The sequence below is a fragment of the Chelon labrosus genome, assembly GCF_963514085.1.
Source record: "Chelon labrosus genome assembly, chromosome: 11".
NCBI classification, from domain to species: domain Eukaryota; kingdom Metazoa; phylum Chordata; class Actinopteri; order Mugiliformes; family Mugilidae; genus Chelon; species Chelon labrosus.
This window is the reverse complement of record NC_140344.1, coordinates 13,438,260-13,453,472: the sequence shown is the minus strand read 5'-3', so window position 1 is coordinate 13,453,472 and position 15,213 is coordinate 13,438,260. Positions and strand designations below refer to the sequence as shown.

Below are 15,213 nucleotides of genomic sequence, written 5' to 3'. Positions count from 1 at the left end.
TTATAGTCAAAGTTTGCGAAAGATGAAACAAAAAACATTAATTGAAAAAACAATAATGCACTTCACGCCTTCTAAAATGGCCTCCAGTGGTTAAACTTAGAGATTTCTTTAAATATATTTTGACGTTTCAAACGTGCATGTGTTTAAGTGTCGTGGGCGGGGCAGAAAAGTCACACCAGCTTGATTGGTCGATTTAAATCTGTGCAGCGCCGTAACCCCGCCCCTTACTTCCGTTGGGTTTGCACGATTTGTATTCACTAGTCGCCAGTTTTCACACCCCGCACCGACCACCGCTATTGTTTCGAAAGTTGACTCCGCCTTCCCGGATGCTGCAGTCTGCAAATCGAACAGCCCCTGTCGTCACCGAGCTTTAGGATTGGCTCGTGAGGTTTGAACAAGTTATAAACGGTTTCAGCGGGCCAGTACACTGGACTGCTGTTGTCATTTGGGAGAGCTGAGACATGAGAGTGGGAATTCCCTCGTTTTAGCACATTTATTTTTTACGCAGTAATGCGATTGATTTAGCTTTTAAAATTACCAGAGGAACGAACATCGCATTCCCGTTTCAGAGACTTGGAAGACAAAGGTAAACGATTGACGTTAAATCTAATGTTAGCTTAGATGTTTAACGTTAGCTGCCTAGCATCGACCCGTTAGCCTTTAAAGGCACAGAAGAACAGGTATGAATAAAAACATTATCGAGAATTAAGTTTACTGATGCTATCTTAAAATAACTGTTAGTATAGTTTTTAACAACATGTGACAGTTGGGTGTTGTGTGCGTCGATCTCTTAAATGCTAAATGTTAAACTAAGCTAGCATGTCAATCTGGAGACGTTAGATCAGTTCTGCTACTTCATAAATGCTACACCTGAGAAGTAAATATAGGGCTAATGTAAAATGGTCTGTTTTATGGGATCTCAATCTGTCAGTGCTGTTGTAACGTGACACAACAACGAGCGTAATTTGTTGCAGGCCACATTGCTGTTAAATAAACCGTCCGCGGAAATAGAAGACACTGCGCATGCACCCTGGCACTGCGAAAACAACAATGAAGTCTGAAGAGTCATAGTATTATAAACAGCTTTTGTGCAGCATTCGTCTACAGCTGGCACTCACTTGAAATTACAGTTTAACTGATAAAGTTTATTGTTTCGTCGACTTTTATAGGGAGCTGTAAGGTCTCTTCCTTATACAAAGGTCTATTGTCAACCCACTAGACTAAACAATGTGATATTACATTTGTAATACTATCATATTATGCAGAGAATCAATATAGTAAACATTAGGTATTGCTGTCCACTCGGATCACAGAAATCGAGCTCCTTGTGCCTTAACTGTTGACTTACTTTCCTGTCATGTCATGTCATGTCCTGTCCTGTCCTGTCCTGATGTTAATTTCTCAATTTTTCCCTGCAGGCCGTCACCATGAAAACCGTATTGTCAACAGTGCATTCCCTCATGGAAATCTTTGATGGAAAAACTCAAGATTTCAACAGGGAGATTGAGAATATCCACATGGTATGGCTTGAAGAGATTGAACAAGAAGCCAGTAACATGTTCTCAAGGTAAGTTTGAATTAATGTCAAAGGTCTATTGAAATTTTACTTGCTTTTACCGTTTTCCAGCTTTAGAAAATGTCTTTGTTTTTATGTATAATTCTTTTCTGCATTTGACATTGACGTTTTCCTAATGAAGCAGTTTTTGATTTTTATTTCAGAGATTTTAATACTGAACCAGAATTGATGCCGAAAACACCATCACAGAAAAAGAATACTCGCAGGAAACGTGTATCTTTGGGGCGCCAGGAAGAAAATCAGTCGAGGCGAAGGTTTGTCTTAAAGGCTTAATTTTAAATTCAGTTTTATGACACTGTAGACATTTGACACACCTTTTAAAGCTCTATATAAATTTTCTTTCCTATATAGATTTTCAAAGGGAAAGCGCAGTAACCTCCGTGGCTCCTCTGTGAAATCACTGAACTTCATTGCTGAAGAGGAAGCCATTCCTCAGGCCTCCACCTCTGAAGCAAGCAATTCCACACAACCCAAACGCTCCACTCGCAAAAACAAACAGACAAAGCCTGATGTGGTAGAGGATGTGAGCCGGTCACCTCGAGCCAGCAGTGAACCTGAAGAGGTGCAGAACAAGAAACCAGAGCTGGTAGAGGAAGAAGAGTCGGACGAACATGACGCTGAAGCCCAACCTGATGGCGCACATGGCACTGCTCAGTCTCCACCTAAGAAACCCCTGCCTGAGGTTGTTGTCAGCATTTCTCCTGAAGATCGCTCGACTGCTGAGCGTGCTCAGAAGCCAGAGGCCTCTCCTGGTCGTACAGCTGCTAAGATTACAATAGCTGGCACTCAGAGTTCAAGGCGTAGCTCTGTTCGATGCTCCCTCAAGCTCCGTCACTCACTGGCTGGTCTGCGCCACAGTATGACACAGGAGGCTGTTCGCCGTTCCTCACACCGTTCTATGATGAAGAGGAAGGCTGCTCGCATGGGCAACTCCACATGCAGCAGTAACACCGGTGGTGAGAGACAAACCGTAGTTTACTGATAATCACAGAAATGTGAAATGTCCTCAATTTTTCCTCACTTTGTTTCTTGTTGACCTGTGTTTTTCCCCTCTCTCTATATTGTAGATGACTCTTGCATGGATTCCCTAACTGAGGACAATGATGAAGTGTAAGTAAAGAAAACAAAAAATTTAATGATTATGAATAGGGGCCTAACAAGAGACAGACATGCTTTGCGCTTTGTTAAAAAATGACTTTTCAAACAGTATGGAGTTTACAGTTGTTTTTAGGCTTTTAAAACTGCATAATTTTACATAATTTTTCACATTTCTAGATATTTTTCCCCCCACATTTTCACTTGCACTATAGAACCCTTCACTGACTGGAAAATTTATCTACATAAGCCGTACTGTGGAGTGATCATTTTTACCATTTATTTTAAAATGTTTCTTACCCATGTTCTTATGTTCACTGCTGTAGGATGTCAGAAGCTGTGCCTGCAGACACAGTGGATAATTCTTCACCAGACAAATCTCAGGAATCTCAAGAGGTATAAACGCAAACCTTTATTATTAAAAGGGTTGTGATTTCCAATTTAATTCTGGTGACTCATGCGTTTTGTTTTGTTATAAACAGTTTGTACACCCATCTGTTGGACGCATTACTCGTTCTGTGGCTGCAAACTCTCCCACACTGGCTCCACCCTCGTTGTCGACCATTGTGTCGAAAGTGAGCACTCCTGACAACAGAAAAGGTATTTTTGTTTGTTTGTTTGTTTGTTTTTAGGTTCTCTGCGTCCCAAGTAGTATGTAACAGGATAAAATTATGAAGTGATGACAGTTTATATCAGAAAGGTCAACTTCAGTGTAGCACTGAAAGTCATGTTTATTATTTTGTTAAAAATCTTCTAAAACTGAATGTGTGCTAAATGCATATTTGCATGTTTGTGTTTCAGTTGTTGCTGAGACTCAACAGAGTTCCCAGAGGTGAGTGCTCTCATAGTTTGGTTATTGTCCTAAATGACAAGGTCCAGATTAGAGTACTTTCTGATTTCTGCAGTGATGTTACAAGACACACATACATTGATCTAAATAAAATCTTTCTTTCTTTTTATGTCTTTAGGCCACGACGCAGTACTAAACGCAAAGCATCAGAAACTGTAGAGGGAAGTCCTGTGAAGAGGTCTCCTCCCCTCAAGAAAAGTCAGAGTGTAAGATGCATCAACCTTGAAGCGATGCGATAAAGAAATTGGGAACTAAGTGGTTTTCTTACTGAACGCTGAATCTCTCTTAACAGGCGATCAAACCCAACATGAAGTCTTTTCTCCACACTGTTCATAAGAATCAGTTGCTAATGATGACTCCAAATTCCCTCGGCCGGACCGCTGTGATCAGGTCCTTCATCAAGCACACCACTCCTATGAAGGTGGATGACAAGGTAAACTACACACCTCTCATGTAGCAAAGTAATAACATAGTTGTACATTTCTAAACCTGGCTTCATAATAAAACTGAAAAAAATCCTCCATGACCTACTTACCAAATACACTTCACATGCCCAGAACAGATCTTTTATGGCAGCTGATCGGAATGTGCCAAATAATTTTCACTGGATATTGCTCCTAACTTTATTGTATATTTCCTTAAAACCTATCTTGATTCTTGATTATGTGTTGTTGCAAGCTCCAAAACATTCTTTGAAGATAATCAGGTGTTACTAATTCGACATGCACGTTTTTACATTTCAATTACATTTTTTTTGTTGAGTATCAAATTATGTGGTCCTTATTTGGGTATATTTTCTCCTCTCCTCAGTCCGATACTGGTATAGTGGTAAGTATAAAGTTGAAGCTCTGTATGTTGTTTGTGGGTGTTTGCTGGTGTCTAATAATCCCATCCCGCATTTGATTAATGTCACCTCATGTAGCACGTACTCTAGTTAAGCCCCTTTCCCACTTCTGAGTTTTAGACATTTATCTACACCGTCATCTTTTAGAACCATTCTCCTAAATTTGACTTTAATGAAAACTGAAGCGGCAACAAACCAGGATAATATTCTCAAAGTAAATTCAGTTAGACTGATGCTACATGTTATGTACAGGAGACAGACCTGAAAGTAAATGGCTGAAACCATATCACAGTAATTGAACAGTTGTGCAGGGTCCATGTGTGGAAGGGGCTACTGTATATGTGTACTTTCACCAACATTTCAAACTGCACTTGGTAGTTGGTACGTGGTTGCTTCTGATCACATAGGTCACTAATGGTCATTCTTGGCTGTCATAATATAATCTAACAAGCCTTCAATGCACGTAAAATTGCTTGGGTGACCTCACTGTTGGTTGACTTGCAGTATTCGGTCAGAAGAAAATTTTTTAAATAAAAATCCATCTTAACCTGAAGCTTTCAGATCATCAAGTAGTCTTGTTGGTGATTTCTGATCATTTTCCTGATTTTCTGATCATTTGAAATCACCATTTGATCAAGATGAACTGGGTGAGGAGATGATATTGGGGGCAGAAGTCATTCATCTCCAATAATCAGATTTCTTCTACCAGACTGTGCTGGTAACTAACTTCTATAAGCAGTTCCTGGACAGGTAGATGGGCATACACAGATGTAACTAATACATTTTATAGTAGTTTAAAATAGTAGTTTATAAACACATGACTGAACTCTTAAAGATCAAAAACAGGATGGATTCTTATTTCTATTTGCAGCGGGTTTCCCTCATTAATGCACCCTGCTTTGGATTGTTTACATGTTCATCACCTTTAAGTTACCATACCTTGGTATCAGCTGTTGACTGTTAACTGACAGCATGTTTCTTGAGTATCTTTTACCTTATTGTAAACTTTCCAAAGTAATCGTTGAGAAATTTTTTATTTGGATTCGGATTATCTGTTCAACAAACAATAACTTTTGCCAAGTAAATACCTTAAACAAAGCTGTTAGCTAAACTGTTGTGCATGTCGTCTCTTAGCACCAACACGTAGGAGTTAAACCAATTGTAATCAAGTCAATATAGTGATATATTATTAGAAGATATATTATTAGTTAATAAATATTGAACAGCAGTTACTTATATTTAAATCACTTTGACAAAGAGAAGAGGTCTGTGTAGGAGGCAGAGGGAGGGAGACTTTTTTTGTGCTCGTCTGGCCATTGAGAGATACGAAGGATGATGCATTTCAGACTAATTTCCGTTGATGCAGTCTGTGTTGCTGCGACATGCCGTTAGATTTCTGGGGAGGTGCATGTCAGGCTACAGCACAGGGGTACAGAGCTAGAACTGATGCAGAACTAAGTCGAGTTGAAGTCAACAGAAAATTGCCAATAGTTGATTTAGATTTAAGTGTCACAGCCCTGTAAAGTTTCGGAGTGGACAGTTGTTGAGCACTGAGAATCAGAATTGTTAAAAACCAGACAAACACCAACCCTGTACTCTCCTTATTTGCTACATTTTCAGGCAAAAGAGCGCTGCAAACTGGAAGCACTTAAAAAGAAACAGGAGCAAGAAGAAGAAAGGATGAAGAAGATGGAGGAAGAGAGGAAAAAGAAACAGGAGGAACTGAAGAAGTAAACACTGAACTTCTCTCATTGTTAACGCACACTGACTGTAACGATGGGGTAATTTGTTTGTCTTTACACTTTAAATTAACTTAACTATGTATTCCAGGAAGAGGGATGAGAGGATAAAGAGAGTGTTGGACGCCAAAGTAAAAGAGGAGCAGAGGGAGGAGGAAAAGAAAAAGAAGATTGAGCAAAAAATGGCTCAGATTGGTGAGAAAAATGACAAGGTATGTAAGAAGCTGGTTTCTCAGTTTGTGTTCACCTCAATAGAAACTAAAGCCTTGTTCCAGATGTTTGATATTGTGCCTCTCAATGCAGCGTCTGGCAGACGAGAAGGCCAAGAAGAAGGTGGTCGTGAAGCGTCAAGAGGAGCTAGAGCAAAAGAAGAAGTTGGAAGAAGAGGCCAAAAAGAAAAAGATTCAGCAAGCAGTAAGATCTTTTTTTTTTTTTTAATGGCCTTTCTTCTGTAGCTTATGGATTTTACACACTTGGTGAATGCCAAGTCTTTTATAAACCTGTCGACTGCATTTGTGTGGGAAGAATTATTTAAGTGTAACCTCTTTAAATTAGTACATACAGATGGTTTGTCATAACGTAACATGTAACGTAACCGTGTTGGCCATTGCAATTAACTCTTTCTTCCGTTGTCTGGTTTTAAACCTAAAGGAAGAAGAAAAGCGACAGCAGGAGTTACTGGCCAAGAAGAAGGCCGAGGAGGAGGAGCAGCGAGCTCGTAAGCAGGCTGAAGCCCGCAAAGCGTTGGAGCTGAAGAGGGAGCAGGCTCGTGAGAGAGAACGACTAGCTGCTGCTGAAAGGTTAGCTATTGTTTTTAATATTCTTACAGCAGGGATTGGAACAGAGGATCTATATCAAATTGGTACGAAACAAACCAGAGACATTCACCATTGGAGTAGCTGAACGATTCGATTGAGTAATATTTTTGTTTACCCAGCATCTAATCATCCACCAATGATAATGGCCTTATTGGTGTCACACAACTGTTGTTATTGTGTTTTCTTTCTCTGGAAAGATAGCAACGTAAGCTGTGGCTAATTTCCCACAGCTTACGTTGAGGCCTCCAGACTAATGACAGAATTTGCCATATAGCTGTGCCGTTTTGGATTTTGTCTTCTCCACCAGCTCTGCAATTGTTGGAAAGCTGCTCCACTGCCCAAATAAATAGGACTTGATAAAATACTCCACTTATTAACGTTAACAGTATCTAACTGCACCAAAAACTGAAGTTTGAATACTAATATTGGCTTAGTGCAGCTGTCTGTAGTGGCTGTGTCATCTTTTTGCTGTCTGCATTCAGCAATGACCACTTTTTATTCAATTAATGGATAATGATTCATAAAGAAGAATATCAATAAGAGTATTCATAAAAATCCTAATGTTACATAACTGACTTGATGATCATTTTTCCAGGGAGCGAGTGGAAAAAGAAAAGGCTTTGGCTCTGCAACGTGAAGTGGAGAGAGCAGCGAGAGAGAAAGAGATGAGAGAACTGGAAGAGAAAAGGAAGGCACTTGAGGAAAAAAGAAAACTGGTAAGAATTTTAAAGTGTCTAAGCTTTTAGCAGTCCAAAACAGAAAAGCTTTAGACACCTACACTGTTAGAAAATTGTGAAAATAACACATAAAATCTGTGGCTTATCTTTAATTTGATGACAGGTACAAATGACTTATTCTGCTGCACAGTCTGTCACACTCAGCATTGGTTTATAATGACAATAAAACAACATTCATAAAACATATTCACAGAAAGACCAGAGGTCATGCTGCTTAGTGGCACTGTTCCAAAAAAATAATTGGTTGTTGTTACTTTATGACTGAACATTTGTTTTTTTCGTGCGTTAACAACTCTGGATACCTACTCCATATATTAAACTATCATTTGTTGAAAATCTTTTGTTCTCCTGCTCACTTTTCTTGTTCCACCAGGAGGAGCAGCAGAGGCTGGCTGCAAAAGAGAAAGCAGTTAAAGAGTTGGAGGCTGCTAAGCAGAGAGAGGCTGCTGCTGCTGCTAAACAGGCTGCTAAGACACAGGTACACCGACGGCGGAAAATAATACTTAACCTGTCAGTACACTGGCACAGTTAGACATTAATTCAAAGCTGAATTAAAAGGTTAATTATTATTTCAGAGGTTCAGTGTTGCCTTCACGAGACTTTGGATAATCCAGTTTTATAAAAATGCTGAAAAGACCAGAGTATTTTAGTTGAACAGACTCAAAGTGCATAATACAGTAGCTGGATCAAATGAAAATGAAAACTGAAATGGAGATATGTTGGTTATGTAATCTCTTTTTTGTTGTCTTTCTTTTTTTGTCTTCTATCTATCTGCAATGAAGGCTTCTGCTGACCTGAATGTGTCTGTGGATATAGAGGTAAGAATATGTCATCTTAACCCAGTGTTCCCCCAGCTGTGCATGTTAGATAAAGTTATAGTCTGGTGTTTGTAATTGAGAAATGTCTTTAATTGTTGTTGAGTCACACAAAGTTGATACTTTGCATTGTGTCATTCCAGCGCTCGGTAATGACCACGCCCGTGAAAAAAGGTGGCCTCAATGTGACTGTGGACATGGAGGTAAATTTCACTGACTCATATTTCGACCGCATATGTTCATTGTTGGTCTAAAAAACATGCCGGACAGTTTCTCATCATAAAAGCCTCATGTGTTTTATTCTCCTCCTGCAGCAATCCACATTACAGTCCTACGACATCACTCCAAAGGGAGGGAATAAACCTTTGTCTGTGTCCAAAAATGCGGAGGATTACGGAATGGACCAAAACAGTGATGACTCCACTGATGATGAGTCTGCCCCGAGAAAACCCGTTCCGTCCTGGGCAGAAGGTCTGTATGAGTTGGTCCAACTGTCTCCTAACGTTTAGTCACTTGTAATGTAATGCATGCTGCCATTAACTGGAACGTGGCATTCAATCGGTAGTCTTGGCTAACAGTTTAGCAAGCTAACAGCTGGGTAGCTTAAGGTAGGAACATTTTCCTCAGACTTAAAAATTCAAAGTAAGCTCTGTGACTAAATATTAATACAGTAGCTTGTCATCTAGCTCCACTCCACCTCAGCAAACATGTCACAACTCAAATGACCCCTTTGAAGGCAGTGTTGGTCCACACTGAGTCATCCTACATATATTTTATTTCCCTGTTGGCTGTCTTTAAGCAGACATTTATGATTAATGTTCTCCCTTCCAGGTGCCAGTCTGCAGCAAGTGATTATAAAGCAGTACTACAACCCTCCTGACCTGGACTCTTTCTTTGGAATAATCGAGCCTCCAAGACTGGAAGACATATTTTGCAAGAGCAAGCCTCGATACTTCAAACGTACCAGCTCTGCGGTGTGGTACTCGCCTCCCTCTGGAGCCAAGTAATGTCTGTACACTGACACAGATATATGTGTGTATATAAATATTTACACTGCTGTAAAAAGTTACATTTTTAAGATCTCAAATAAAGTAATGGTTTTTTTTTCCCCCCCTGAATTATATTTTTTTCGTTTTGTGATTAGGGTTTTACATTTGTTGTCATGGCATGCAAAGTTTTAGTTTTTAGGTGGTGTTGCAGAGTTTTTGATTTTCATTGTATGAAAGCAATGAAACCACTAACATGAGTGACGGTTCGGTTTGTTGTACCAGTTTACAACCCAGACAGCCGGCAGCATGCATCAGGAATGTGGTTGCTACTCATATTTATGGATGTACTTTGAGTAATTGCTTGTCAAGCCTTCTGCCATGTTAAAGGTTTGAAATGAATTTGTCACCCAGCTGCTCATATATATATATATGACTTTTGATTCTTCCATACAAATAAATGAGACTGTAAATACTGAAGTTTCATCATCATAACAACTTTATTTGCGCAATCGGTTTCCAAGGGCAACAGTGAACGTTACGTCTCGACATATATGGTAAGTTTGGTGAAACCGCATTTAGTCTTCTTGAATTAATAAAAACCGTATAGATATACAATTTACATGTAGTTAAAAAGCCGCCGAAAAATATAAACGTTTACTCTTCACTCTTGGTTAAAGTTTGAACTTAAATTTATCCCATCAGCACATTTAACCGTTAACGTCTGTGCGCCCTCTTATGGGCCGCGAGCGTTAGCTGGTAGCCAGTCGTACCGTTAGCTAACTTGACATCCACAACAACTAGCTTAATTTGATTTCGTAAAGGGTGAGAAGTCGTCTAACCAGGTAGGTTCATGTGACAACTGGCTGCTCGGCCTCCTACATGAAGAGTCCAACCTGTCGTGGTATTTTTATCAGATGAAATGATGGAGATTTGCTTGCTAGCAGTGGCTAGCAACGTTGTAGCTTAATTAGCGCGATATTTACACGCTCTCAGGAACCAACTAGACTCCATCAATGATATCAAGTTTTTCACTGCTAGAAGTTACTTTACCTACTAATTTACCTTAAACCACCATATTTGCTTTATTCATGACACCTAATCTTGTTTGGAGAAATTCGTGTCTATACCCGTTTGGTACAAAGTTGGAGATTTAGTAAGTGGTAGCAAATACAGCCATGAGTTGGTCAGTGGTAGCTTTGTCCTACATTAAATGTTTTTTTATTGTGAGATGAAGGTCATTCAGTCTGGATCAATATGAATGCAGTTCTCTTTCATAATATTTCGTTCGATGTCTCACTATGGGATGCACGCCTCGCTGCAGCCCTCAGAAGCATTAATCTCATTACGCCAATCCTGATTGGCTGGTGAACGTGTCCGTCCGCCATAGGTAGTCCCACCTACCTTAAATAGCTCAGGCGGACGGCAACACGTCATTCAAACACCTCTTCTCACTCGGAGCATATCTCGCGTCCAGGGCTAGCTAGCTAAACTGTCCACAGACTGATCTTTTTTAGCTTCGGTCGCCGGGCGCTTCTGGCCTTGGACGTGTTCTGCCAGTCGGTCACACCAGATCGACCCCAGTGCTTCCTCGCCCTCCACGGCCTGGTCAGCACTGTCCTCGACGCCTCACCACGGCGCTTCGAGTACCGAGTATTAACACACCAGTTAATCCCTCGTCTTCATAAGTTAACACACCAGTTAACTGCACCCGGTTAACACACCAGTTAGCTGAAACACCTAGTTAGCACACCAGCTAACTGCCTCGATTAGCCTTGCTGGCACACCAGCTAGCGAGGAATGGAGGCTAGAATCCCTCACACCAGAGGGCACGGAGATTCCGGGGCCCGTCCCTGTCGCTGTGGGAATAAGATCTCGAAAAATGATCCACACCAGGTCTGCTCGAGCTGCCTAGGGCTGGAACACGCCCGACTGGCTATCGATGTCCCCGGCTCGTGTCAACACTGCGCAGTGTTCACAATTAAGAGTCTCCGCAGACGGCTAGCCCGCCAGGCTAGCTTGTCTGGACACGACCCCTTTCTCCCTCCCGACGGCGCCGCCGCAGAGGACGGAGAGGAGATGGCGGTCGCTGCGGTGGCGACTCCGAAGGCTAGCGCCAGCTGGGGCTCCCAGCTCGACCTAGCCGCGGATCCCCCGCAGGAGGAAGATGTTCTGGAACTGGACTATGGGGACGATGAAGATGCCGCCTCGGAACTCCTCATATCAGAGGATGAAGAAGAGGACGACGTCTTCATCACTCCGGCCCGGGCTGCGCAGCCCGCGGCCTTCGTCGCCTCTCGGGATGGAGAGGAGGGTAGCATACCAGCTTCTCCCCTCCCCAGCTCGGACATGCTCGACGTGTGCAAACGCGCTGCTGCCCGGCTTGGCATCCCCTGGCCCGCTGTCGTAGCTGAGACCACCAGATCCCGCTACGAGGGGAAGAAATTGCCCTTGGCCAAGAGCGCGACGAAGCAACTTCTCCCCGTCTTCCCAGAGCTGCTGGATGAGGTCGCGCGCTCGTGGAGAGACCGCCCTTTCAGCAGCAGGAGCCCGATTCCCGGAGCCTCGTCCCTCGATTGTGAGGCGATGGACAGCCTGGGTCTGCTCCGCATGCCTCCGATGGAGCCACTCGTTGCGGCGCACCTCCACCCCCGCCTGTCAGCGGTGTCCCCTCGGAGCCCCAGCCTGCCGTCCAAGTCGGACCGTTTCCAGTCAGCCCTGACTGAAAAGGCGTACAAGGCGGCTGCGCTTTCGGCCAGAGCGCTCAATGTCCTCTCCCTGCTCACGGCTTATCAGGCTGAGTTGTGCGAGGATTTTGCGCAAACTCAAGACCCAGCAACGTGGGAGGAAATACCGGTCATCACCGACCTGTGTCTCCGTGTCCAACGCTGCGCGGTCCAGGCCACGGGGAGATCGCTGGGGACCATGGTCCTGCAGGAACGAGCGCGATGGCTTAACCTCGCCAACCTGTCGGACAGAGAGAAGGACGACATCCTGGACATGCCCATTGTCCCGGAGGGGATTTTTGGTTCCGCGTTGGCCTCGATGCAACGGCGGTGTGAAGCCAAAAAGAAGGAGGATGAAGCTCTCCAGCTCTGCCTCCCTCGAAAGCCCCCAGCGCCCTCTCCACCTGCGCAGCGTAAAACCTTTGCGCAGGCCGCTTCTCAGGTTTCGCAGTTCAAAATGCCGAAACAGCTGAGACCCCAGCCCGCCCCACCTGCCCCGCCTGGTCGGCCCGGCTGGCCCAAAAAACCCCCGGCCCCGACTGCAGCTTCGCCGGCGCGGCCCGCGCAAGCTGCCAGCAACCAGGCCAGGAAGAAGAAGAGAGCGGCCTGACCACCCCTCTCTCCACCGGTGTTGCAGCTGGAAGTTCCCCGTTCTCCAGCTCCACCTGTTTGGCTTTTGAGCGTGCACCTGGGGGTCCCCCACGCCCCCATCTCCCAGCTGCCACGGACCGTGCCAGAGCAAGCCGGGAGAGATGGACATTTGACGGCGGAGGGTTCAGCGGTTACCCCTCTCTCATGTCCACAAGCACGCACACATACACAAGTTTTCACGCAGAAAATAAAGTGTGTTCCACTGTCGCATCCAGGCCGCGGGCTAAGGGCGCAGTTAATAAAAGCCAAATTTGTCAAAATAAGCAGCGCGGTGGCGACACCCGCTGCCCCCCTCCGGCGAGAGGCCGCGGCTCTCCCCGGGGTGGGGGCTGTGAGGTCCCAGCCGCTGCGCTGTCCTCCCGGGCAAAAATGCACGGCGCCGCACAGGGACCGTGTCGTTCCACCACGAGAGGGCGCCACCGCACCACGACGGGCGCCTCTCGTGGTGGAGGGACTGCGATGCGTGTCGCCTCTCTCTCTCAGATGGGAGAGATGGGCCGCACTCGCAGCCCCATCCTGGGTGTTAAAGACGATCTTGAAGGGTTACAGGCTGCAGTTCGCCGCTGTTCCCCCGCGGTTCGCCGGTATAATACAATCCCAGGCTCAGGGAGAGTCAGCTCGTGTTTTACGAGAGGAAATCCTCTCACTGTTAAACAAAGGAGCAATATGTGTCGTCCCTCCCGCACAGTGTCAGAGCGGTTTTTACTCCAGGTATTTTCTGGTCCCCAAACGGGGGGGGAGCGGGATTCGCCCTATCCTGGATTTGCGGGCTCTGAACAAATATCTGAGGAAATACAAGTTCAGGATGCTTACACACGCATCCCTGCTGCGTCTTGTGCGTCAGAACGATTGGTTCACTTCTGTCGATCTGAAAGACGCGTATTTCCACATCCCGATCTATCCTCCCCACAGAAAGTATCTGAGGTTCGCTTTCCAGGGGATCTGCTACGAGTACCGCGTGCTCCCTTTCGGCCTGTCTTTAAGCCCGAGGGTGTTCGTGCGGTGCACGGAAGCAGCAATAGCCCCGCTGAGACGGCGGGGCATCCGCTTGGCCACGTATCTGGACGATTGGCTGCTTTTGGCACAATCGGAGCAGGAGGCCAGGGCGCACACGCGTATTCTCACACGGCACCTAGTCGATCTGGGTTTTGTGATAAACGCGGAAAAGAGCACGCTGTCCCCGGCGCAGGGCATAATCTTTCTGGGATTATCCCTGGACTCGGTAACTTTCACGGCGCACCTGTCGGCGGAACGAGTGAAAGCTTTCAGGACGTGTCTCGCGCTTTTTCATCCAGGCAGGTCTGTTCAATTCAGATTGTGTCTTCGGTTACTCGGACTGATGGCGTCTGCCATCCTCGTAGTCCGTCTCGGTCGCCTCCACATGAGGGAGTTCCAGCTTTGGGTGGCCTCGTGTGGGTTGGATCCCGTGCGTCATGGCGCGCGGAGAGTGTTGGTCACACCGGAGTGCGCCAGGGCGCTGCGCCACTGGCGGGCCCCGTCCTTTCTGACCCTGGGGGTGCCCATGGGTTCCGTCCTGTCCAGGAAGGTGGTCACTACGGACGCCAGCCTGACGGGTTGGGGCGGAATTCACGAGGGCCGGTCTGTGAGGGGCCGCTGGGGATCGGACCTCCAGCGGGCTCACATAAATTTTCTGGAACTTTCAGCGGTGTTCCTCTCCCTGAAACATTTCCTTCCGTTTCTCATGGGTCATCATGTCCTAGTGAGGACGGACAATACGACGACGGTGGCGTATATCAACCGTCAGGGGGGATTGCGCTCCCGTCAGTTGCACATGCTGGCACGCAAACTGATCCTGTGGAGCTGCGGCCGTCTCCTCTCCTTGAGGGCGACGCACGTCCCGGGCGCGCTGAACACGGGCGCGGACCTGTTGTCCAGAGGCGCGCCGGTGTACGGGGAATGGGCTCTGCACCCGGAGATTGTGGGACAGATATGGTCCCGCTATGGTCGGGCCGCGGTGGATCTGTTCGCGTCGAGAGAGAACGCGCAGTGCGCGCTGTTTTACTCTCTGCGCAGCCTGGATGCTCCCCTCGGCGTAGACGCACTAGCGCACGCCTGGCCGCACGAGCTTCTTTACGCGTTCCCTCCCCTGGCCTTGATACCCCCCACTCTGTCCAGAGTGAGGGAGCACGGCCTCGCACTGATTTTGGTAGCTCCGCATTGGCCTGCGATGCATTGGCTGGCGGAGATATATCGGTTACTGTGCGCTCAGCCCTGGCAGCTCCCGCTGCGCAGGGACCTGCTGTCGCAGGGGGGGGGGACGGTCTTCCACCCGCACCCGGAACGCCTGGCGCTGTGGGCTTGGCCCCTGAATGGCTCAATCTGTCGGCTATGGGACTGTCACAGCGTGTGATTTCC

General features: G+C 45.8%; 1 protein-coding gene across 2 annotated transcripts; it reads left to right on the top strand.

Moving 5' to 3' along the window:
- The first annotated feature begins 389 nt into the window (after positions 1–389).
- incenp (inner centromere protein) lies at positions 390–10,723 on the top strand. Of its 2 annotated transcripts, XM_084555288.1 has the most exons (21): positions 391–586; positions 1,419–1,567; positions 1,720–1,830; positions 1,928–2,532; positions 2,644–2,686; positions 2,998–3,067; positions 3,154–3,271; positions 3,473–3,503; positions 3,640–3,727; positions 3,814–3,954; positions 4,332–4,349; positions 5,986–6,095; positions 6,196–6,316; positions 6,408–6,518; positions 6,756–6,904; positions 7,518–7,638; positions 8,033–8,137; positions 8,442–8,477; positions 8,618–8,677; positions 8,789–8,945; positions 9,306–10,723. In XM_084555288.1, the coding sequence occupies exons 2-21, from the start codon at positions 1,428–1,430 to the stop codon at positions 9,479–9,481; spliced, it is 2,511 nt and encodes an 836-aa protein (XP_084411414.1). In that variant the 5' UTR covers positions 391–586; positions 1,419–1,427; the 3' UTR covers positions 9,482–10,723. The 2 variants fall into 2 exon arrangements, with proteins under 2 accessions (XP_084411415.1, XP_084411414.1); XM_084555289.1 differs by lacking the exon at positions 4,332–4,349 and having other exon boundaries at positions 390–586.
- Positions 10,724–15,213: the final 4,490 nt, after the last annotated feature.